This window comes from Camelus ferus, chromosome 33, assembly GCF_009834535.1.
Source record: "Camelus ferus isolate YT-003-E chromosome 33, BCGSAC_Cfer_1.0, whole genome shotgun sequence".
In the NCBI taxonomy this organism is placed as follows: Eukaryota; Metazoa; Chordata; class Mammalia; order Artiodactyla; family Camelidae; genus Camelus; species Camelus ferus.
Genome location: NC_045728.1, coordinates 16589894 through 16614220, shown reverse-complemented (window position 1 = coordinate 16614220; position 24327 = coordinate 16589894). Strand labels below are relative to the sequence as shown.

General features: G+C 43.2%; 3 protein-coding genes across 8 annotated transcripts in view; all 3 read left to right on the top strand.

The window, feature by feature from the left end:
• BCO2 (beta-carotene oxygenase 2) overlaps window positions 1–4224 on the top strand; it is a 35670-nt gene extending 31446 nt beyond the window's left edge. For 3 of the 4 annotated variants that reach the window (XM_032472759.1, XM_006173628.3, XM_032472761.1), the window contains 3 exons: window positions 94–276; window positions 746–856; window positions 1954–4224. In XM_032472759.1, the coding sequence (XP_032328650.1) occupies window positions 94–276; window positions 746–856; window positions 1954–2067 (408 nt within the window). In that variant the 3' untranslated portion in view covers window positions 2068–4224. The remainder of the gene's footprint in view (window positions 1–93; window positions 277–745; window positions 857–1953) is intronic. The other variant, XM_032472760.1, reaches the window with a different exon arrangement.
• Window positions 4225–4551: 327 nt separating this feature from the next.
• Window positions 4552–12120, top strand: PTS (6-pyruvoyltetrahydropterin synthase). Its single transcript, XM_032472769.1, has 6 exons — window positions 4552–5332; window positions 6672–6751; window positions 7947–7969; window positions 8349–8405; window positions 10887–10957; window positions 11151–12120. The coding sequence occupies exons 1-6, from the start codon at window positions 5211–5213 to the stop codon at window positions 11272–11274; spliced, it is 477 nt and encodes a 158-aa protein (XP_032328660.1). The 5' UTR covers window positions 4552–5210; the 3' UTR covers window positions 11275–12120.
• Window positions 11863–23804, top strand: LOC116661211 (spidroin-1-like). Of its 3 annotated transcripts, XM_032472763.1 has the most exons (5): window positions 11865–11994; window positions 12809–12864; window positions 15189–15516; window positions 17399–18590; window positions 18675–23804. In XM_032472763.1, exons 4-5 carry the CDS (start codon window positions 17568–17570, stop codon window positions 19335–19337), a joined length of 1686 nt encoding a protein of 561 aa, XP_032328654.1. In that variant the 5' UTR covers window positions 11865–11994; window positions 12809–12864; window positions 15189–15516; window positions 17399–17567; the 3' UTR covers window positions 19338–23804. The 3 variants fall into 3 exon arrangements, with proteins under 3 accessions (XP_032328653.1, XP_032328655.1, XP_032328654.1); XM_032472762.1 differs by lacking the exon at window positions 12809–12864 and having other exon boundaries at window positions 11863–11994; XM_032472764.1 differs by lacking the exon at window positions 12809–12864 and having other exon boundaries at window positions 11863–11994; window positions 17399–18603; window positions 18925–23804.
• Window positions 23805–24327: the final 523 nt, after the last annotated feature.

The window sequence follows — 24327 nt, the reverse complement described above, 5'->3', positions numbered from 1 at the left end:
TCTTACAGGGTGTTAGCCTCCTCACTGACCTACCTATGCTGAAGAAAGTAAGAATTAAGCGATCACTGCAAATCCTTTTGTGACCTCTTTTAGATTTGGTGCTCTTATGAAAATCTGTATCCCGAGGACCTAGAAGAAGAAGGAGGTGTTGAATTTCCCCAGATCAACTATGGCCAGTTCAGTGGCAAAAAGTATAATTTCTTCTATGGATGTGGCTTTCGGCATTTGGTGGGGGATTCTCTGATCAAGGTTGATGTGGTGAACAAGACACTGAAGGTAATGAAAATCTCTTTCTTCTCTGAACTTGTACAAAACCTGCTCTGCCCGTAAAATTAATTTGTTTTGTTTAAGGTAGGTATTGAGATTCTTTAATATTTAAGCAGCTCAGCCACTTACTTGTATTAAGTTTAAGAACCATAGAGTCATGTAGGTTAGGGTTTATTCCCTGTAGGGAATCTAAATGAACCACAAGCCCAGAAAAATAATTCTATGCTTGATGGTACTTTGAGAGAAATCACGGGACACCTCTATTTAAGGCTGAAGGGAAATTATAATTACACCAGTTGTGCTTGGTGATGCAGCTGCAAGAGCCCCGTCTCCTGTATGCAAGTCAGTAAGCCTGGTTCTTCTACTGCTGGACTGTTATGTTGACAGTCAGATTCACGCTGGGAGTGACAAAAGCTGTAGAAAACTTCCAGCTCATAGCTAGTCTTTTATCAGATCCTTTTTTTTTGGTGACTTACAGGTTTGGAGAGAAGTTGGCTTTTATCCCTCAGAACCTGTTTTTGTTCCAGTACCAGGAACAAGCGAAGAAGATGGTGGGGTTATTCTTTCTGTGGTGATCACCCCCAACCAGGTAAACATATTTCTGTCACTAGTTAGAAAGAAAAGTAGCGCTGAGCCTTTGAGGGTTATATGTAGTGATGCTGTTGATAGTTTATTTTGATTCCAATATGGCACCTTTTCCCTTTTCTTCCTCTCCTTATTATTTATATACCCTTTCATCATAATTCATACTTTAATACTGTTTTAAAGTTGTATTTGTAGAACCATAATAATAATTTACACTTGCACAGGAATTTATTTACAAACTACGTTCACACAAATTATCTTATTTAGTCATCAAAATAGATTTCTGAGATACCATTTTACACATGTGAAATCTGTAGCTTAAGGAAGTCGAAAGAGACTTGCATTAGATCTCATAGTGGTAAAGCCAGTATTTAAATCTCAATCTCCTGAATTCTGGTCTAATATTTCATACCACCATCTGTGCTGCCGATTTTAACTGAGTGACCCAAAAATCAAATGTGGTAGACCCTGACCTAGTGCTTCAATAATGTCGATCAATCTAACTTCTCGTCTAGAACAAATAGGTTCACTTTGAGTACCAGCTCTGATCAATTATTAGTGGCTGCCTGGGGTGTAGGATTCTGAGGCTTTTTAAGGTTTGGGGAGAAAAGTGCTGTTAACAATTAGTAATGTCTGCCATGGACTTAGGAGGACTTAGTCCTCATGCCATGTATGTGCCACTCCTGTAATTAGACCAGGGCAAATCTCAGTCTGCTTTGCGGTGCTTCTTTTTGAATAGATCCAGATTAACACAAAATAGAGGCATTTCTATTTTGAAAGAAAGAATTTTTAGGTCTCTTAGGAGATTGAAAAGGGGCATGGATCCTTAAACCCAAAGAGATACTATGAAGGTGATTGATATAAACAACTTAGTTTCTTCACTCTAGATAGGAACTTCTTCAGCCACAATTTCCTTTTCATTCCAGTTTATCATTCTGCAGACGTTTAGTGAATGACTAGGCATGGCACTATGCTAGGTGCTGGGGATAGATATGAAGATGAATAAGACATGGTCTCTTCCTTAGGAGTTTTACAGCCCCGTGGGGGAGACAGATTTTTGATGGGAAAAAAAATTATCTTCTATTGTCTTTCCTTCTCTAGAATGAAAGTAATTTCCTCTTAGTCTTGGATGCCAAGAACTTTGAAGAACTGGGCCGAGCAGAGGTGCCTGTGCAAATGCCTTATGGGTTCCATGGCTCCTTCGTAACCATCTGATGGAACCACCACAGGGTCTGGGAACTAGGTTTGAAATAAATGTGCTCTGTACAAAAGCGAAAGCAAAAGGTGCACCTTACCATCCCAACCTTAGACATCTAGTTTTAAAATTTCTGTTAAAAATGGAATTCATGAAATCATTATGGCTTTATATTTTCTTAGAGAGCTTCCCTGAAAACATTAAGCAAGTGTTGATACAACCTTTGAAGAGAATTTTAAGTATCTATTTACTGGATATATCTTCCTCTAGGTAAGAAGAACACATGAAAGAAAAACTAGAACTAGGTCATTATCACCACCAGATAGGTGGCGACAGAGGTTCCCATACTTGGGAGAAGAAATACACATAACCATAGGTGGTAGAACATTGTCTGAAAAACCCCTTGTTTATTCCATGACAGCCTGCCTGTTGGCAGTGGTCCTAAGGTATCACAGAGAACAGGAAGCCAGCTATGTCATGCTTGGAGGCTTCTTCTAAACTGGCTGTTCCTCTGCTTCCACAGCAGGTGCCACTGCAGTTGAACCACCCGCTACCACGTCCCTTCCCACCCCAGATTAGCCTTGGGAGGGTGCTGCCTGGAGGGGCATTGTTTAACATCAGGCATTTCTTCAAATCTCCAGCCTTACAGTTCTTCAGAGATTGAGGAACAATTGGTAGTTCTTCATCTAGTTGGGCAGCAGGTGGCGTCTAGACCTTCTAATCTCCACATCTCTACATCCCCATCATTTTTACCAACAGTCCAGACCAGCCAAGATCTGTCACTTAAGCCACATGATAAAATCCCTTTTCCCCTTTTCCTTCAGTTACACTCCTTTCTTCTGCTGAACTCCCACCCAGGGCCAGTTAAACTGTGCATCTCTATGTGCCTGTTGAGTGTGGCTGGAGGGGCGCCCCTGACGTGTAATTTGGGGCGATGTGAACGCATTAGGCTCACTGCACAGTTGTAGAGCAACACAAGTTCTTCTCAGTTTTCCTTCAGAGTTATTATAAACGACGCAGACCCTGTTCTCTTTAGTGAAGTGTCCCATACATACAGATGCCACATGCTGGGGTTTACCTTGTGGCCATAAAGTAAAAGCTCTGAGTTTTGTGGCTGGGTTGGTGAGTCACAGAACAACAGCAATAGACACTGGAATGGCAGGAAGATGTCTAAACATAATGAATACAGTGGATGTGGGAGCTCAGAGGCTGAGACAACCACAGACCATAAATCCCCCGTTACTTCACAGAAGGCTTCGAAAAGGCATTGCACTTGCGCCCTCTCCTCCCTCCCTGAGATGAGACATGAAAGTTTGATTCAGATCTTACCTGGTGAATGAAGGAAACTCCAGTCGACATCTGGGAGTTACACAGATATTTTATAATCTAGGTGCATATGGCTGGTAATCCAGTGTAGAAAGTTCTGGAAATTGAATGAACTCAAAGCCTAGGCAGGGCCTCTTCCTCTCCCTAAGTCCAACTCATCACTGGACAGTGTCCCGAGACTCAAGGAAAGGGTGTATAAAGTGCACAAGTGAGGGGAAAAGGAATTAGGGTGCACCCTAGTGACCTTATCTTAATTACATCTGCAAAGACACAATTTCCAAATAAAGCCATATTCTGAAGTACTGCAAGTCGGGACTTCAACCATTTAACTTTGTGGGGACACAATTCAATCCATAACAGGATGACTGAGAGTGAATTTGGTGAGTACCTTTATACAGAATTAGCTTCAACAAAATAGAACAAGAACTCTGCAAATGCAATTACATATTTTATTGAAGCAAAGAAGTAAAGCAATTTCTCAGAAATTCTTTCCACTTTTAACCTTTTACTTTATTTTGATTGTTTAAACTGTTTTAGGAACAAATTAAGTATTTGTGTAAACACTAGAGTATTTATCTCTGATGCAGTCAATGCCTGGGAAACAAACATTGTTTATATTGTAAGTGATCTTGGGTAAATTCACGTATCTGGGCCTGTGTTTTCTTTAAAGTGAGAGGACTGAACTAGATTTAGACTCTTATTTCAGAAATTTCTGGTTTATAATTATTCGAAGTTCTTTTTTTACAGCCTGGGGGGGAGAGGAGAATATTTGAAAATGTGTGAGGAATTTTTGCCACATAACATATTAATAATTTAATGCAGAACAAACAATAAACAGCTGAAGACAGACACTTTAAGGAAACCATCATTGGGATTTATATCTCCGCCACTCCCATGATTTTAACTGTCTTTCCCAGTGCCTGGAACAGTGCCAGGCACATAGTATGTACTCAGTAACTATTTGATAAAAGAGTGACTGGCAGGAGGCGACACGGTGCATACTGGAAACGTGTGTGTGTGTGTGTGTGTGTGTGTGTGTGTGTGTGTGTGTTTATGGGTGCATGTGTTTACTCTGTGGCAACCCAAAGTGATAAACGGGCGACGGTGCATACTGGAAACGTGTGTGTGTGTGTGTGTGTGTGTGTGTGTGTGTGTGTGTGTGTGTGTTTGTTTATGGGTGCATGTGTTTACTCTGTGGCAACCCAAAGTGATAAACGGGCGACGGTGCATACTGGAAACGTGTGTGTGTGTGTGTGTGTGTGTGTGTGTGTGTGTGTGTGTGTGTGTGTGTGTGTATGGGTGCATGTGTTTACCCTGTGGGAACCCAAAGTGATAAATGGGCCTGTGCATGCATGTGGCTAAAAACAGCTTGAGAATTTCATTACGGACAGTCCAAAGGTGGTAGCGTCTGTGAAAGTCACGTGGTCCTACACGTGCCCTCAAATTTCTTCTCCCTTTAAGCTTTAAGTAGACTGGGCCCCGGGAGTAACCAGGGAAGTTACTGGAGGTTTCTATTGTAACCCAGGGTTTTCTAGAAGAGAGAGGGAGAGGCGGCTCAACGAGGTCCCTCTCGGACCCAAAGCAGGCCCAACCAGGCTCACCCTAACCGCGTGACGTGGCCTCAGGTTTAGCGGACATAAAAAGACCCCACCCACCGTATCTGGCCGCTCTGAGGCATGCACAGCTCTCTGAGATCTTGCTCTCCGAAGAGACTGGGGTAGAAGGGACGCCTGTTACGGCCTCCGGCCGGCAGAGGGAGCTCGGCCATAGAGTGAAGCGGGGAGCGCTTCCGGCAGGCGCTGCCCGCACTGCGCAGCCGAGGAGGAGCCGCGGGCGGATGGAGGAGGCGCTGACTGGGCTCGCGGCCTGCGAAGCAATGAGCGCGGCGGGCTCGGGTCCTCGCCGCCGGGCGCGGGTGTCCCGCCTGGTCTCCTTCAGCGCGAGCCATCGGCTCCACAGGTGGGTTGTGCCCACGTGACAGTGGTGGGGGCGGGACCTTCGAGCCGCGGGGCGGGGCCCGGGTGCGGCCGGGGCGGGGGTGCCTGCCGAGGAGGGGGCGCGGCCGCGGAGCCTTAGCTCGCCCAGGTTACGCAGTGCTAGGCACATGGTAAACACTCGGTACACGTAAATACTGTTACATGTCAGGAGCGTTAGCCTCCCTGACTGATACAGTCTCAGCAAGGCGAGGTTTGTCCACTTTTTACCCAGGAGAAAATGAGCCCAGGTGTTCATTTTCCAGAGAGCAGGCAGCACAGCTGGGATTTGAACCCGGAGTACTCAGACTGCTTGATCGCATTCAAGAGCTGGTATTGAGGAGAGTTTTGCCACTCATTAGCAAGCTCCACTCTCTGAACATGTTTCCCCGTCTGTAAAATGAAGTTAACTCCCACCGAGCAAGATTCATCCATTCATTCACTGGCAGGTGTTTGTCAGGTCCTGTACTAGGTAACAGGGATGCAGGGATCAAGGCCTGCCACAGCCTTCCGTCTGAAGTGTACAGACTGGCCAGTTTTGTGGAGGGTACAGTGAGATAATTTTGTGTGAACGCTTTCCAAACTTAACACTCTGAACGTAAGAAGTGGATGAGCAGGAAAAGGTGAGGAAAATAATCAAGAGAGTCTCAAAAAGAAAGGGGTTATTTAATGGGAAGCTCAAATATGAGGGTGGAAAGGCCTCACTGAAGCTGCACAGTTGGTTGGGCAGCTATACGTGCAAAAACCTATTAAGAAAATTGTTCTCTGCTTGGAACAGCAGCTCAGTATTGTAATTTTACTGTTTCACCTAGTTTGAATACCTCAATGGATTGGTGAAGTTACCAGTAGGCAGTAGTTGAGGGATGTTAAAGCAAGATTTTAAAGAAGAGACATACTAGGTCCTGTAATTATTTTTCAGGAGAAATGAGATTTTTTAGGCCGCTTGAGGACAGACATCTTTTTATCACCATGAGCCTTTGATTCATTCAGCCTGTGCCTAGAATGTGTGTAGGTACTCAGTGAATGTTGTGTTGAAAATGGAAGGGCCTTGAGTGGGTCAGTTGTTGGGGTCTTGCTGTGGAACAGGGATGTTGAGTTAATATGCTAATTTGTATGATATAGAAATTTAATTAGGGGACATACACTGTTTCCTGACATAAAGTTGAGTGATGAAATCAAATTCACTTATGACTCTCCATTTGTTGAGCTAAAGAGTAATAAATCGTGAGGTTTTTCAGAGGCTAGAGCAAGCAAGTGTAGGGAACAGAGAAAGTGACCATGTGTCATGTTGATTTTTCTTTCTTTTTCTTTTTTTTTTGGGTCAGCAAATCTCTGAGTAATGAAGAAAACTTGAAACTGTTTGGGAAATGCAACAATCCAAATGGTCATGGGCACAATTATAAAGGTGAGAGAAAAGCTTGTGAAATTTTAGCTCTTTGAGTGATGATGAAAGTGTTCAGTAAATATAGTCTTAGTGAATAAGAAACATTAGGGACAGAACATGAATTCTTTGAGCCTTGAATGAGAAATTAAATGGAAGTTCAAAATGAAAAGATCTGTTACCTTGGTTGGATGTATCAAGTTTCGCTTTGCAATTGTCTGCTGTTACAGATAGTCCAAAACAGTGAATGGTTTAAATAACTTTTTCCACAGCTTTGGAATACATAATGACATTCTTTTGGCACCGTGTTTCCTTCTAATTAGGTATTGCTGAGGCTAATGTTAACATTAGAGTGTATCTTTGAGTAATAATGACTGACAAAAGGGGAATATTGACTCAGAATATGCTGTATGGCAGGAAAATAAGTGGGGTCTAAAACTTTGCCAGTGGTGTTCCAAGACAGTAATTAAATTATGCAAGAGACTTGATCATTCGAGATAGAGATAATATCTCGGAAAACAGATATGTAAGCCATGGGGCATCACAGCATATGGAATGATGGAGTAAAAAGACCAGAAAAGATGTCAGAAGACTGAGAGTTCTAGTTTAGTTACTGCCTCTTCCTTGACCTATGATGCCTCTCTCAGTGTGCTCTCTTATGTTAGTACCTAATGGTGTTTGTATGGAGCTAAAAATATACATATATAAAAGTCATTAATTTGTAAGGCACTCTGATCATCAGGCATTTTCAAAAGCTTCATACAAGTAGTTGTTCTTCTGCAAAGCATGACTGTAAACTGTGCTTACGTTCACATGAGTAAAAGGGGTAAGAATTTTAGACCCAGGAGTAGTTTTGCTTGCTCAAAAAGGCGCTGCCCAGAATTGGACCAGCTCGCTGTGTAGCTGGATTTCTTCCTGTGCATATTTTACTGTTAACAGGCAGTGATCAAACAGCATCCTGATCCAAGTGCATCAGCATCATTAAGCAGAACTTACACCCTTTTTGGCCTTGGCTAAGCTCCTCTTAAGTTCCTCTGCCTTGGTCGAGTCTTGCTTTAGTTGATAAAAAAATTCTTAGCTAAAGTAACGGATGTTCTGGAGGAAAATACAGCTTTGTGGGGCAGAGATCTAATACTTAATTTATGTTGCTAACTTGTGTTTGGATGTTATCTGTTGAAAGTCATGTTGGTTTTTTGGTATTTTGTTTTCTTCCCCATAGTTGTGGTGACAGTCCATGGAGAGGTACGTGCCGAGAATGTCCATGTGGTTTGTGCAGATTGCTGGGCCCTCTTTCAGCCAACGTGATGGATTCTGTGTTGAAAAATTCTGTTCTAATCAGTATGGCTTCATTGTTGGTCATTGTGTATGGTGAGCTGCTGCCATTTCAGCCTTTTCTCTCCCAAAGCGTCATCTTTAATGTGCTGTATGTGGACAGGCAGAAAAGCAGGACAGTGGCAAGGATGCCGAGAGTCCTTGGTGTTTCCATGCTGAGATGGAGTGTCTCGGGGAATGAAGGCAATGTGGGCACGATTTCTGCACCTTGTGCAGCCTTCAGTAATTTACCAGAGGTTTAAGTGTGAAGAGCGTATTATAGTAATGCTCACCTTTGTTTATTCTTTAGGTTGATCCTGTTACAGGAATGGTTATGAATTTGACTGACCTCAAAGAGTACATGGAGGTAACGGCATGTTGAATGCTTATTATGTGCTGTCTTCTAAATGTAACATTTAATTGCCCCCTTTTTGCTTCCCTGACCAGAGGTCCTGTGCCCCGGCGAGTGGAATTGGGTGTGGGAGTGTGGTGGTAGCTGGAAGAACTCTCAGTGTTCTCCTAAAGGTGTTTGGATGACTTAGTGGAAATGACTCACGGTTGTATTTCAATGATGGGAATAAAGGAAGAATTCTCATCTTGTCTTCTTTGTTGGCATATCCTGGTTTCCTCCATTTAACAAATTCTACCCTTCTTTCAAGACACAGCTTTCTCCTCGAAGTTCTCTATTCCTTCTGTGAGTTTTCCTGACACCTTTGATCGCAGACTTTAATACTACCCTGTTTTACTCACTCTAGCTTTAATATAAACTCACTGGGGCAGTTCATCGTAGGGATAACACAGAAGAAAGTGCTCAGTAAAGGACTGACTGATTGGGCCATTCAGAATTCTTGTGTTGAAAGAGAGCTCAGAGGCTATCTAAGCCAGCTTCTACATTCCGTAGATTAAGCCTGAGAGATGCTGAACAGTTAGCCAGCCAACTTGCCCTAGGTCATGTGGTTAGTCCTTGACAGAGCTGGGGTTAGATTTCCTTCCATCTGGTTTAGTTTTCATGGTGCCATTATTTCGCCTGTTTATTTCGCTTCAGCTTTGCTCCTTCCTTTTGTTCTAAAATTTGACATTTGTTTCACAAAAATGCTGTTATTAATAATCATCGCTTCTTTCATGTTACTTATCATCCGAATATTCAACAAGTTTGCCTACTTTGCACCCGTCTTTGAACTAAGTATTAGGAATACAGCGATGAATGAGACATAGCTCTTAGCCACGTAGTGCGCATGTGACCTTTTCTAGGAGGTAAAGACTAGTAAGTGCTCAGTAAGTGTTTGTTGAATAAATGAATAACAGAATGAGTGAATGAACAAACAGTGCTGTGCTCAGAGTACGTTAGGAAAGCTATAAAGACAGAGTTCTTGTATTTACTAGGGACACAAACTGCACAGAGTGTTGTATAATACAAGAACAGCGTGAGAAATGAGATGTCCTAAGAAGGCATACAGTGAAATACTGCAGGAGAAGCTCTCTGCACTTTCCCCCCTTTGCACACCTGAAGGACACTACACACTCCGCTCAGTAAAAGAGGCTCATGGCATGCAGAGTCGAATGAGAGCCCTGCAGAAGAGGCTTCAATGGAAAACTTGGGATTTGAACTGGAATTGAAGATAAAACAAAGATTTATTTTCTGGGTACCCATATGGATATCATTTGATTTATTTTGAGAGTTGTTTGGTTTAGGACATACTCTTTTTCTGTTTTAAAATATTTGATATATATTTTCATTTGATCTATTTTAAAAGTTGTTTGGGTTTAGGACTTACTCTTTTTGTATGTTTCTAATTTTGCTCAAAAATGATTGCTATTATTAATGTACGCTTCTTGAAACCATACCACATGGAAAATTAGATTGTTTCACAAATGCTTAGATTTTTTTTAATGTAAGTATAGTTGATGTACAATATTATATAGGTTACAGGTATATGATATAGTGAGTCACAATTTTTAAAGGTTGTACTCCATTTATAGTTATTATAAAAGATTGGCTGTATTCCCCGTGTCATACAGTATATCTTTGTAGCTTATTTTATACATAATTGTTTGTACCGTTTAGCCCCTTACCCCTGTATTGCCCTCTCCCCTTCCCTCCCCACTGGTTAGCAGTCATTTGTTCTCTATGTCTGTGAGTCTTTCTTTTTTGTAAACTCACTAGTTTATTGTACTCTTCAGATTGCTTAGATTTTTTTTACAATAGCTGAAAGTAGATGCATACGCAGAACAAGGCAATTACAGTTCTTGTCACTGACAAAGGAAAACATTGTTTAGTGTATGTAAGTATTAGGACACAGTACTCTTTACATGTTTATATTTTTTCTTGTAAGAGCCCAAGATCATTCTTAGATTACTCCTTACAGAAATTTAGAACTACTTACATAATTTCAGTCTTAATCTTTATAATAAAGCAGTGAGTGCTTTATAAAATGTAGCACTCACTGGATGTTTGTCCTAATGACATTGTGGCATTGTGCTGAGACTGTTAGGGAGAAGTTTTTCTGGTAACATTTTGAACAGAGTTCAAGAAGTGTTAGACTGAATTCTGAATCACCACGGCTTGTTATGAGAAAGCTCCAGTGAATTCTCTATTTTTTTGGTTTCTTACCACTTTGCATTCAGTAATGAGACTCTCCAGTCATTATGAGAGCTAGGCCTTACTTTTGTTTTGCTTTTTTTGTTTGTTTGTTTTACGACTTTAAACTTTCTGAGATTGCTTTGTAAGACACAGAGCACTTACAAGTATTAAGTTAGTGGCTAAATGATAAGGTAAAATTTAGAGACAAAGGCAGAACCCTTTGGAATATGAGTCACAAATTGAATCAATGATATTCCTTCTTTGTAGGAGGCAATTATGAAACCCCTTGACCATAAGAATCTGGATCTGGATGTGCCATACTTTGCAGATGTTGTAAGGTAAGTGACTGTTTCTACCATATATAAATAGAAAGAATGAAGAATTGGTTTTAACGTTTGATCTGATTATTGTGTAATTTCTTGAGTTCGTGTCTGATGATATCTTTTAAAACTAGAGTTTCTTTTCTCTGTAAATATTAAACATGAAGTTTTGTTTATTTGCCTTTTGACCGTCTTTCCTTCTCTTCTACAGCACGACAGAAAATGTAGCTGTATATATCTGGGAAAACCTCCAGAAATTTCTTCCTGTGGGAGTTCTTTACAAAGTCAAAGTATACGAAACGGACAATAATATTGTAGTCTATAAAGGAGAATAGCTCCTAGAGGTTACTACTACAGAAAAATTTAATTTCTTTCCACATTTGAAGATCTTTATCCCCATCATCCCCTTGGATAATTGTTTTGCCTCCGTGGGTTCGGGGGGACTTGATTTATTGAAATCATTGTGAGTAAGATCTGTTTTAAATTCAAATCCATTTTAAAACCAAATTTATAATGTATTCTGAGTATCATTTAAAGAGCTTTTTTAAATCTATAGATTAAAATCACTTAAGCAAAATGTTTTGGTGTAGAATTATTTGAAAGCAAAAGAAATCTACTTTTGTTTGTCCATTATCTCCTTTTTAGTGTTCGTTTTTTTTCTTGGTATAATATAAATAGCAAAAATATAATAAGACTTACAGTAGGTGAATCTTGTACAAAATAAAATGCAAATGACCACGAAGTCTGGAAACATAGACAATATATATTTCTTAATATATTGAGCTCCCTTGATCACTTCTTCCAGGATATGCAAAAGGTGCAAGTTGATTCAGTGAAAATTAGACAGACATCGCATTGTAGATGGAGGTACAAGGATTGATGGAGATGCTGCTTTAGTGCACATTGTTCATTGCAAATTTGCACAGCTTATTGGACTGTGAACCACTCATGAGGAATAGCATGTTGAACGTGTCGTGGAATATCAGTAAACTTTGTTTCCAGACCTTATGGCTACCTGAACAATTTAAACTCAGAAGACTGAAGAATAATCACAGGTATTAAACAGTGTTAAAATAATCAACACAAAAAGACTATATAACTCTGTAATGTGTCTCTTGTATATAGTTTTTCCTAATTAATCCCCTTTTGTTCTGATTATTAAACTTAGCTGCCTAAGTTAACTATATGTTTGGCATTCATCTTTGATATCTTTTCCTCATGCCTCAATCCACAAAAATTTTTTTTTCTTTAATCTATTTTTATATATAGTAGCTAACATTTGCAAATCTCAAACTCCCAAATTTATTGCTTCCCACCCTCTTTCCCCAGTAACCATAAGACTGTTTCCTATGTCTGTGAGTCTATTTCTGTTTTGTAGGTGAGTTCATAGTGTCCTTTTTTTCCCTTTTTTTTTTTTAGATTCCACATATGAGTGATGCCATATGGTAGTTTTTGTATTTGCTTCCTTTGCACAAAGAACTGTGTTCTCTCTTGTGTTCTCATTTGTGTTCTAAACTTCTTAAATATAGGGCTTTATTTTTCTCTCCACATGGCAGCTAGTACACAGTGGATTCTTAGACTGTTGCTGCCTGAAAATAGTAAAAGGACGTGTGCTGTGATTACCATAGTAACGCAATTTTCAAAGGAGCAAGTACACTTATATTTTGGAGAGTTACTAACTGCAGAAATTTTATGGTAAATTTTGACAATGATACAATGCCCACTTGATTAAATGTGAATGTGTTTTAGTTACCAACACAACTTTAATGTTACTTATTCATGTATGTTTTGTATTGATTACCTGAAAGGTAGGATAGCTGTGACTTGTTAAGGTACTTTATGTCTTAAAATCCCACAAATGTCATGCAGGTGTTCATGAGTTGCTTCAAGAGAACATGTTTTTCCTGCTTGCTCTCTTTAGGAAGGTGAGAATTCTGTCTACCTACCTGTCTGTCTGTCTGTCCATTTAGGGAATGAATGAGTGACTGAAGGACCAAAGACAGGATGTATAGCTCATTCGTTCTAAGTCTCCACAGAACCTGCCCTCAGAGACCTTATCAAGCTATATTGTGCTTACTGCTCTACCGTTTTGGGTTTTCACTACCCCAGTACCTTGTGGGCAAAATCATTCTAAGAGTATCTGGTGAATAGTACTCAATAAGTTTTCACTGATTAAGTTAATGGATGACATATTTGTAGAAACTGCTGAGATTTTTATAGTGTCTTATACATAATGGACACTTGGTAAATATTTTTAGAATTGAATGACTGAAGGTTTTGAGGCTTGAGTTCTAGTCCTTGGGCCTTTGTTGCTTCAATTGTGTCACTTTGATCTCAGAACCTTAGTTTCTTTACCCGTAAAATGAATGCTCTGACAGAGGTTTTCTGAAGTTGCTTCTGCTTGTTCTCAGATTTTATATCCTGATGATTTTTAAGTACCAAATGATTAATACTAATTTAGAAAAGGAAAAAAATTATTATGGGGTGGTGAGGTTTGGAAAAGCTTAGTGGAGGAGGTGAGTCCTGAATGGTACTAAAGTGGTGGGGTAGGAAGGATGGTGGCTTAGAATTCAGGAGAAAAGAGAGAAAAAATACTGAAAGGGTAACATTTTGTAAGTAAGGTTTCTAGGGTGGGAATGTACAAAGTGTATTTGGGATATAGTGAGTAAATTAGTCTTAATAGAGTGGTGATGCAGTGTGAGAGAGTAATGGGAAGTTAGCTTGGAAATACATGATGGGGACAGCCTAGAGAGCCTTGAATATCAATTTGATTTTTATACTTTAAGAGTGTCAATGAAAATAATCAATTTATAATTTATAATAGAAATAGAGAAGAGTTTTATTTGAGTCAAACTGTGGTGAGGACTGTAGTCCGGAAGACAACCTCTCAGTTAACTCTGGGGAACTGCTGTGGAGAACCCGTTTCAGCAGTTTTATAACTTACTAGAACAAAGAACATCAAACAAGTCAGGGATATATTCCTCCAAGATTTGAAAAAACAGATCCGCATGCACACAGCCAGTCCACATGTCCTGGTTTCACTGCTGTGCCACATTCGAAGAAATACCATCCAGCAATCAGAAGTAAAATAATTCTGATTTTCACTTGTATCTCTTGAGGGACCTTAAGAGGACCAGTTTATAACTGAGAGCAGCGCCTAGGAAATCCGCTAGCCTCTCCTTCCAATCCACAGAGGCTTGAAAGCTTCCATCTCAACTCCTACAATACTCAGCCCACACTTTTATTTTGTTTTTTCTTCCTCACCCTTTCCCTTGACTCAGCTCTTTATTATGCAGAATAATTTAACCCCTTTACGCATTGTTTAGATCATTGTTTTATTGTTGTAATACTTGGCTTTCTTGTACATCAGTGTACCATTTGTGATGCCTGTTTTAGGCATTAAATAATGATACAGTCCTTCCTTTGTGCCAGGTGCTACTCTCGGTGCTTTACATTAACTGGTTTAATCTCCACAACACCCAATGGTAGCTACTGTTTTTCTCCCTATTTCACAGATGAAGAAAGCAAGGTGCACAGAAGTTAAGTAACTTGTACCAGGTCCCACAACTCATAAGGGGTAAAATCTAAAGAAATTGAACTCACACAGCCTGGCTTCAGAGTTTATGCTTTAAGATATTTGCCAAAAATACCTCTCTTATGAAATAATAATAATTTTTACAGAGTAATATTTTCAATGTTTACTTTAAAAAATAGTGTGGGGGTTTGGTAGAGAACAAGATACTGTCTAAATTTTCTGCCTGTTCTGCATTTTTTCCTTGCTCTGAATGGTTGGTGTTATAGTTGGACTGTTGATCGGGTTTGGAGCACTTTCTGGTGTGTGAAGATCTTTGAGGTAGTGGGATTTGGAAAACAATTTTCTTTCCTACTTTCTCAGAATGTAATTATCACTTCCCTCAAATGGGTAGACCACTGCTATTTCTATCACAGAATGGGAATGCACTGAATTCACGAAACATGAAGCTGCAAACAGGAAAACACAAGGGGAAGAACAAGCTTGGGCAAGTGAGCGTGGGAGGAATAAACCGGTGTTCATCTCTCCTGGCTGCGCATGCGCTGCAGCCTGTGGCTCCCTTGCTGTTGCCTGGGTGCCTTTGTTTTTCTCCCTTTTGGTGTATCACTTTCCCACTAGTGAGAATCAGGAGATGGATTATAAATGTGAGGATCAGGACAAGCCATTCCTTTAACCCTCTTCTCTTCCTTTGCTACCCTTCGTGCTTGCCTCCCGCAGGATTCACCTAAGGAGTGACAAGGATGACAGTCCCGGGAGCCGGCACTGCTGCAGTTCCTGCCTCCTGTGCCCAAGGAAGATAGTTCATGTCACTAGTTGAATATGAGTTACTTTTGAGCCTGGATTTTTGCTTCAGAATCCTTCTCAACAGTGTTCCCAGCAGCTTCTGTCAATCAATCAAACATGGCACAAGGGATTGACCATCTCTGACTAGATCCTTAGAACTAGGTCTGGGTGTGACAGAAAAATCAAAATTGAGACTTGGAAGAGGGATGAGATACCACCAGAAGCCAACCTTTTATCCAGCAGATACCAACTGAAACAGAAGGTAAAACGATTTGTTTAAGATCATCTTTCTGCTTAATAGAACTAGAATTAAACAGGTGTCCTGCCCCCAGATCCCATGCTCTTGCTCAGACGCCTCTGTACTGCTTGTCTGAATTCAGCTCCTCAGATTTCGTTGAGTCTAAGAGTTTTCCAGCTTCAGTTAGCATCTTTGCTGAGGCTCCAATATTTGTCATACCTTCTGCATTGAATCTGAGATGGGGGGCCAGGTTGGGCCATGAACGATAAATACAAAACTTGGCTCTAGCTTTTTGGGTCAGGACTCCTAGCAGTTGGTCTTGGACATGGCAGCAGGGGAGCGGGGCCTGCAGGAATACTTCTGGAGCATGCAGCCTGCTTGTTGTGACAGCGAGACACCCCCGCATTCCTTCTCCTTGTCGTATGACCCAGTTGTTCTGGGGGAGCCCAGGTGATGCAGGAGCTGCCCAGAGAGCCTCTAGGGTGTCCTGGTTAAAAGTGCAGGCCCTGAAGTGGTAGAGACCACTCTTCAAAACCCAGCTTCACTACTTACTCACTGAGTGACTTTGGGCAAATTATTTCTCCCTCTCTGCCTGAGTGTCCTCTTCCGTAAAGTGGCTAAATATCATAGAGTTCTTGTGAGAATTAAATGAGGTGACGCATATAAAGTGCTTCGTTTAGTGCCTGGCAGACACTAATAGTGGCTACCAAGTGATGTCACAGAAAATGGTGGAGGAAGGAGCTCCAAAAATTGTTCCCTCCACTGAAGCAGCCATTAAGTTGGCAAAAAATGTCAGGGTCCTCTTGTTCTGAACTCTAGAATCTAATAATAATAATAAAAAAAAACCCTTACATTTATTTGGGGAGTGCTTAATGAGGAAAGAGGCTGCTAAATTTTGACATGAAATTTATGAAAGTCTGTGAGGTCACTGGCTGACCACTGAGATAACAGAAAAGAGACTTCAGTGGCCACATTCAAGAAGGAATGCAGTCTTCGCAAAACTAGTTTAGAAAAGTTACTAGTCGAATGGGTGACTGCAGCCCTCAACGAGCAACAACAGTGGACCCTGATGAGAAGGGAGAATCTGATTTCCACAGTTACCACGTTACAATAAGGTCAAAATGCTCAGTTTTTGACAAAAAAAAAAAAAAAAAAGGACAAAGTAGGAAAAAATGGTCATTTCACAGGGAAAAAGAAGAAATTGACAGAAACTGCCCCTGCGGAAGGCCAGGTGGAAGTTGGCATTCAGTCACCGAAGTTGGCATCTTGGAATTTAGCATAGCCATTAAAAGAAAACTTTGTTACGTATTACTGGAAATACCATGTTTTGTTTTGGTTTTATGTTATATTATGAATATTATACACATTTTACCCATCTTTCTTAGTGGAGATTACCATTAGGGGAAAACTGACCAGTTTGCACTCGAGAAAAATTAAAATTGAGAAAATGTTCCCCTTATATCTGGCTTCGAAAACATACACACTCTCACCATTCCATTGATTTTATTAATGCTCCCATAAATGAATAAAATTACATGACATTTTCTATATTTTAAATTGATCACTCATTAAAGACATATTTGAATTTAACACATTCATTATTCTTGTTTGAGGTATAGTTTATTTGGTATAACACAGAAAATAATGCCTTTATACCATGATCTTTCCCATCCTTGACTACTCAAGACCTGGTACATTCTTATTTTCTTGCCCTTCAAATGCTACTGGTGTTGTATCTAAATAAAAGTTTAGATTGGCTGTGTAACTGGCTGTGAACAGGAGCCAAAAATCTAGGTCTAAGTAGTTACAAAAAGCCTAATTTGTGTCCTGAGACACACAGTTGAACACCACTGAATGGACTGTTCCCCTCACCAAGTGACCCTCAGGTCTCCGTTTTGGTCTGAAGGAGCGGTAGTGGAGGTGGACATCTGAGAACGTAAAGCCTTTGTTCACGTGTGTCAGATTCCTGGCTTGGAACTGAACAAAGAAGGATGCAGTGGCAGCAGAAGCAAGTGTTCCCGTAGCGTCCTTTCTAGAAGAGGAGTTTGCTGGTGAGGAAGACGAGCAGGAGCTGAATGGCATATCTGATGGGGCCGAGGAAGGCTGTGTTGGCCAAACTATTGGCTGTGGTTTGGGCTGTGGCTGAGGTTCGGGCTGTGGTATGGGTTGTGGGTGTGGTATGGTTTGTGGATGTGGTACGGGTTGTGGATGTGGTACGGTTTGTGGATGTGGTACGGGTTGTGGGTGTGGTACGGGTTGTGGATGTGGTATGGGTTGTGGATGTGGTATGGGTTGTGGATGTGGTACGGTTTGTGGATGTGGTACGGGTTGTGGGTGTGGTACGGGTTGTGGGTGTGGTACGGTTTGTGGGTGTGGTACGGTTTGTGGCTGTCGTTGGTTCTGGGGTTGTGGCTGTTGTTGGTTCGGGGATTGTGGCTGTTGTTGGTTCTGGGGTTGTGGCTGCCGGTTTGCGGGTAGTGGATGCTGGTTTGCGGGGTTTGGCTGCCGGTTTGCGGGGTGTGGATGCTGATTTGGGGGGTTTGGCTGCCGGTTTGCGGGTTGTGGATGCCGGTTTGGGGGGTTTGGCTGCCGGTTTGCGGGTTGTGGATGCCGGTTTGGGGGGTGTGGCTGCCGGTTTGCGGGTTGTGGATGCCGGTTTGTGGGGTGTGGCTGCTGGTTTGCGGGGTGTGTTTGCCGGTTTGCGGGGGGTGGCTGTCGGTTTGAGGGGTGTGGCTGCCAGGTTGTGGGGTGTGGATGCCGGTTTAGGGGGTGTGGATGCCAGTTTGCGGGGTGTGGATGCCAGTTTGGGGGTTGTGTCTGCCTGTTTGCGAGGTGTGGATGCCGGTTTGTGGGATGTGGATGCCAGTTTGGGGGTTGTGGCTGCTGGTTTGCGGGGTGTGGATGCTGGTTTGCGGTTTGTGGATGTCAGTTTGGGGGTTGTGGCTGCCGGTTTGGGGGTTGTGGCTGCTGGTTGGTGGTTTCTGGCTGCCGGTATGGGGGGTATGGGGGGTATGGGAATGCTGAATGCCGGTATGGGGAGTATGGGGATTCTGAATCCCGGTATGGGGGGTATGGGAATTGTGGATGACGGTTTGTGGGTTGTGGATGCCGGTTTGGGGGTTCTGGCTGCCGGTTGGTGGGTTGTGGATGCTGGTTTGGGGGTTGTGGATGCCGGTTTGTAGGGTGTGGATGTTGGTTTGGGGGTTGTGGCTGCCGGTTTCCGGGTTGTGGCTGCCGGTTTCCGGGTTGTGGCTGCTGGTTGGTGGTTTCTGGCTGCCGGTATGGGGGGTATGGGGATGCCGAATGCCGGTATGGGAAGTATGGGGATTCTAAATCCCGGTATGGGGGGTATGGGAATTGTGGATGACGGTTTGTGGGTTGTGGATGCCGGTTTGGGGGTTCTGGCTGCCGGTTGGTGGGTTGTGGATGCTGGTTTGGGGGTTGTGGATGCCGGTTTGTGGGGTGTGGATGCCACTTTGGGGATTCTGGCTGCCTGCGGTTGGCGGGTTGTGGCTGCCAGTTGGCGGGTTGTGGATGCTGGTTTGGGGGATGTGGCTGCCGCTTGGCGGGTTGTGGTTGCCGGTTTGGGGGTTGTGGCTGCCGGTTTGAGGGTTCTGGCTGCTGGTTTGTGGGTTCTGGCTGCCGGCTTGGGGGTTATGGCTACCGGTTTGTGGGTTATGGCTACCGGTTTGCGGGTTGTGGCTGGTTTTGGAGCTGGGGTTGTGATTTGCTTCGTTGTGGAGATCTTGATCATGGATGTATTTTTCACTAGAAAAAAAAAAAACAATGGCATCAGAACCTCTTTTGGGTGGCAGGTGCACACTGGAGAGAGGAGACTAATCTGATAGGATGCTGGAGCCAGAGTTCATGAGCAAAATTCAGTAAGCACTTCTCAAGGGCTCAGAGTGTGTAGAGGACGGGGAAACTAGGAGGGCACAGGATGTCAAGGAACCAAAAATAAGAAACAATCTACCCTTAAGCTCTGCACAGCCCTACAGGAGAAGGAACTTACACTGAATTTACATAACCACTGAGTTTGTTGTTAGGTGGGTAGTCTGCCCTCACATGTCCTCATGTTCTTAGTATTACATTGGATCAATCGGTGCAAACATGGTCCAGAGTGGTGCACTTTAATGCTTTTTCTTTTTTGGTCTTTGGTTTCTTTGCTCATTTCAAAGGTTGCGTGTAAAAGTCGTAAGAAATAGACAGCATCCAGACCCAAGGACGGCCACCTCTGCTTTAAAGTAAGTGGAAAGAGGCCCCGTCCAACCTGCGAATCTCTTTTTTGTGGTGTCTGAGAGACTGGTCATTTTCACATGCAGGGATCTGACCACATGTTAGCGTTTTGAGGTTGCCTGGCAGAGAAGCAGAGAAAGCTAAACCTGGGGGGTTGTCTGATCCTGGAAAACTAGAGCTTGGCCGTGACACCTCCAAGGGTCTGAGTGGACCACAGAGGGGACTATAAGGAAGAAGGCGGGAAATGTGCAGTGATTTGCTCCAGCCTGTGCACCCTGCCCCCCTGCAGGGCGCCTTCTAGCTCTGTGGCAGTATCTTATCTCGTGGAACATTTCCCCAGGGCAGGTGTTCCTCTAGGCCACCCCTGAGCCAAAAGTCTGAACACAGCCACTTTCTTTTTCTCTCTGTCTCTTTTTTTAAAATCTGGATTTTATTAGCATGGAGCTAAGGAGTTCTGACCAGAAACAAACTTTTTTTTTTCTTTCCTACCATTTATACCAGTGTTCCTTTTGAAAATGTCCCGGAGAAAGAAAATAATGTCTGTCTTTTCACAGAGGGGAGACCACCAAGGAAACACTTAAGGCGTTCACATAATAGTTTCATTAGGCATAATCACTTTAACATTTGTTGTTGAAAATCGATAAGCCTTTGACCACATTTGCAATGCCTGACTGACAGGAAATTGAGCCGCATACTAGATGTACTTCAGAGTTTGGGGGCTCGTGAGGAAGATCTATTATCTGGTCGTGGAGAAGACTGATGTTTCTTACTCTTGGTTAAAGCCTGTATTTAAACACTTCACACACACACACACACACACACACACACACACACATACATGACTGTCTTTATAGTTTTCATGTCAGTCAAAGAAAAGTGGAAAAAAGTATAAGATGTGGACTTTGAGTCCTAGCTTTGCCATTTACTTTCTGTGTGGTCTTAAGCAAGTTACCAGTCTTTTCTGAACCTCAGTTCCTTGAATTTGTTTTAGCTCCCCAGAAAGAGGCAAGAGAGAAGCAAAGGGGCAGAGAAGGGAGACAAGGGGCAAGGAGCCTCAGGATGGCTTGAAGTTGGGGACTGCAGCCTGGGAAAGGCCAGTGGGATTTCCTGGTGGTGGTGCTGGAGGCCAGAGGCTGCTCCGAGAACTAGTGAAATGATTGGTTTTCTGTGCTATCAACCCTTCTTTGTGCGAATCTCCCTTCTCATCCCATAAGCCCTTTGGTAACACCTGCTCCAGCGATGAAGGCTTTGTGTGAGTGGGAATTCTTTGTGGAAACCGAGGGAGCAGCCGACTCTCATAGCCACGTCTGTGTGGTGTTGACTGGAAACGGCTCCTGAGCCAGAGTCTGGAGTCAAGGTGACTGAGAGAATCAGAGTCCCCTCAGAACTGGCAGAAATGTTGGGGTGGGGAGGGGGATGGCTTTTGTTTTGCACAGGGCACAGGATAAGGGGCTGAGCTAATCTTATGCCGATCTCAAGGTGCTAGGAGCCTCAGCTGGTATCTGGGTGACACATGACTAGAAGACTCTGTTTTGCTAGGACACCCACAAAATAATTTTCCGGGCTGATTGATTTCACTGCCAGATACGGAAATAGGCTGCAGAGGAACTTACCTCTTCTCATCAGATCCTGGGAAGAAAATGCAGCCACTTTTTGCGAATCGACAGTGAAGGTTCTGTGGAGGGCAAATAAATGAGAGAGAATGGTGAGGAATTCACAAGTTCATTTCACAGTTGCTGCCTTCCCAGCAGACCCCAGCCCCTTAATTCCTGTTGTGCCTACATTCTCTACAGCACAATTAGCAGATCATTAAGTCCTGGTCTGCTCTATATTGTCTTGACTAAGATCCTCCCTGATCTTTCTCCAGACAAGGTAATGTCCATCCCCCACCCTCACCCACGCCAGCACCCTGAACTCCCCACAGGCTGGTATACACCTCTGGTCTTCGTTCAGGTTAGTCTTTCTGATCGTAATAATCCGGCCCAGGGAACATCTGCCTACAGACTCATCAGTAACCTCTGGGAAGGCATTTCTCCCTATCATCATGAACCCAGACAGATCTCCATCAGACAGACATGCCCCTGTGCTGCATTGCTTTGCCATCAGCCTCTCCTCGCACTGGAGGACCAGCTCCTTGAGGGCAGGTTCTGTTGTCCACAATGCCTGACACGTAGTGTCACAGGTACTTAATGGTCATTAAACGAGCTGTGCAGCTTGGTGTGTTGTTCTCCTGTCAGTGGGCCCGTTCAGTCTGTTGTTCATTTAACAGTTCGTGAGTGCACGACATGCCAGTCACTGTGCTTGGCGCTAAGGGGACGCTGGTGAACACTGGCATGCTTCTTTCCTTGATGGCTCTTAAAGTCTCTTTAGAGAGGGAGATTTTAAACAAATAATCGACCAACAAGTTAAGTAACTGATCACCATTGTGATACGTGCTCTGATGGAGCAGTGGAAGTTATGAGAGTGAGCAAACAGGAAGCTGGGAGTTGATCTGGGAGTATAGAGAATTCTTTCTGAGGAGGTGATGTCTAACCTCAGTATTTATTTCTCTGTGGGCCTTGCCTCCCTACACCTCACTGTGAAGTTCTGTGGGCAGGAACCTCTTCATATGCCCTTTTGTGCCCTACCCCACAGATGGGGCTCTCCCATCCTGTATGCTGCTCCCCTCCAGGTGTCAGTCTTGTCATACATGGTAAACAAGCAGAGGAGCCAGTGCACCATCGTGGTGTGAGTGAGGAGGGGTCTGGAGACTGCCCTGTCAGTGGGAATGTGTGTTTCCATTGCAGATTGTCACTCTGTGGTCTTTTATCTGTTGTTGCGTGGAGTGTGGAGGCCTTAAGGAGGTGAGATGAAAGGAAAGTCATTGCCCTCATGAGTCCTGACTGGCTTCTAAGAGCCTGCTGTCATTGTGAGGCTGGATTGTAGCAGCTTCCTTTGGATTCCACTCTTGCACGTCTCTCTGTGGGCATAACAGTTCCTCCTTCAGAGCCAGCTAGGTTCCACCAGGCCCAGGGCGTGGCAGCAGAGGGTGGGGTGGCTTGACTGCATCATTGTCTCCACTGTCCCTAGACACCTGGTGGCTGCTCGTGTCTGGACACGGCCCCGATGGTCAGACCTGCCCTTTCAGTACAAAACGGCAGTCAAAGTGTAAGGATCTCTCAACATTTGGTTCCTACAGTGAATTTGATAACAAATCCCTAGCTGGGAGGGAAGTTTGCTGTTGTTGTTGTTAGCATGTAACATGAGCCCTCAGGTGGCCTCACCGCGGAATCTGAATGTGTCCATTTTGTGTAACACTAGGAAGCCAGTTTTATTACAAAATCATCACACTTCTGCCAGCAAGCCACTTTCAAAATGTATGTGTTTTAAAAACATGATTCTCCGTGTGGTGGTGAAACCAGGTCCACCTAAAAGTGAATTCCTCTGTCGAGTTTATGATTAAACTCTCTGCTTAGAACGTTATCCTCTTTCTTATCCCCTGTTCCCCTGAGGATTGAGGAGCATCAAAGAAAAGGGGGAACTGAAACCAAGCAGGACCCTGCGGGGCCCTTCCTGGTACAAAAGCCCCTCTGTGTCTCCCCATTTCTTGTTTGTAGAAAAAAGCATTAGTCTCCTAAGCTTTCCCTGAGATTCAAGAGTAGACTCAAGCAGTTACTAATGAGGGAAGTGAAGGAGTGCAGAAACAAAGGAAAAGTAGTCAAGAAAAAATAGTTCCATGATAAAAGAGAGTTCTGGTTCCTCCTCGAGGGTTATAGATAATAATGTGACACAGATCTTTGAGTTGTTTTGCAGGAAGTAAGACCCAGGTGGAGGACAGGTGACTACATGCTGACTATAAACACAAACCCCAGACTGGTTGGGATCAGAAGACTGATGATTACAATTCGTGAAACATCATCCTGTTACAACATCACCAACCAATCAGAAGAAAGTCATGGCCCCAGCAACCTCACCACAAATGTAGCCTTTAAAAGAGCTGCCCAGAAAGCTGATGGGAGCTTATGTCTTTTGAGCATGAGCTGCCCATTCTCCTTGCTCGGTGCCTGCAATAAATGCTGTACTTTCCTTCACCACAACCTGGTGTCAGTAAATTGAATTTGCTGCTCAGTGGGCAAGTGGATTCAAGTTTGACTTGGTAAAAATGGGGACCAAGAGCACCCCTCTCCCAGGTTCTTGGCCACAGGCAGTTTCTCTGCACCCTAGCTTAGCAAGAGCTCCTGGAGGACTGCATGGAGAAGGCAGAGAGGGGAGCTCCAAGGTGGGCAGGTGTCTTCAGTACCAGAGTGTTTTTATTTTTAATTGTTTGTCACTGCTGTTTGCCTTGCCTTGTCTGAAGTATTGTCTGACCCAGACTATCAGGAGTGAGTTGTGTTGTGGTGGGAAGGGATAAAGAGAATTTGAAACAAACAGGGTGCCAGTGATAAGGATTCTCTGCTTGACCAAAGTTTACTTGGACTCTGGAACCTTCTCCTAGGCCCATCTGTGTACTTCCTTGGAAAATCCAGTTTTAGCCAGAATCCTGTTAAGGCAGTATAGCACAAACCTCCCACCCTTGATATCTGATCACTTTTATTATCTGATTGAGTTTGCTCATCCTCT

Excerpts from the sequence above, each read along its gene's own strand:
- PTS (XM_032472769.1), top strand. The coding sequence starts at position 5,211 with ATGGAGGAGGCGCTGACTGGGCTCGCGGCCTGCGAAGCAATGAGCGCG. Across the intron at positions 6,752-7,946 it reads TCATGGGCACAATTATAAAG|TTGTGGTGACAGTCCATGGA; the intron begins GTGAGAGAAAAG and ends TCTTCCCCATAG. Across the intron at positions 10,958-11,150 it reads TACTTTGCAGATGTTGTAAG|CACGACAGAAAATGTAGCTG; the intron begins GTAAGTGACTGT and ends TCTCTTCTACAG.
- LOC116661211 (XM_032472762.1), top strand. The coding sequence starts at position 17,568 with ATGGCATATCTGATGGGGCCGAGGAAGGCTGTGTTGGCCAAACTATTG. Across the intron at positions 18,591-18,674 it reads TTGTGGATGACGGTTTGTGG|GGTGTGGATGTTGGTTTGGG; the intron begins GTTGTGGATGCC and ends GCCGGTTTGTAG.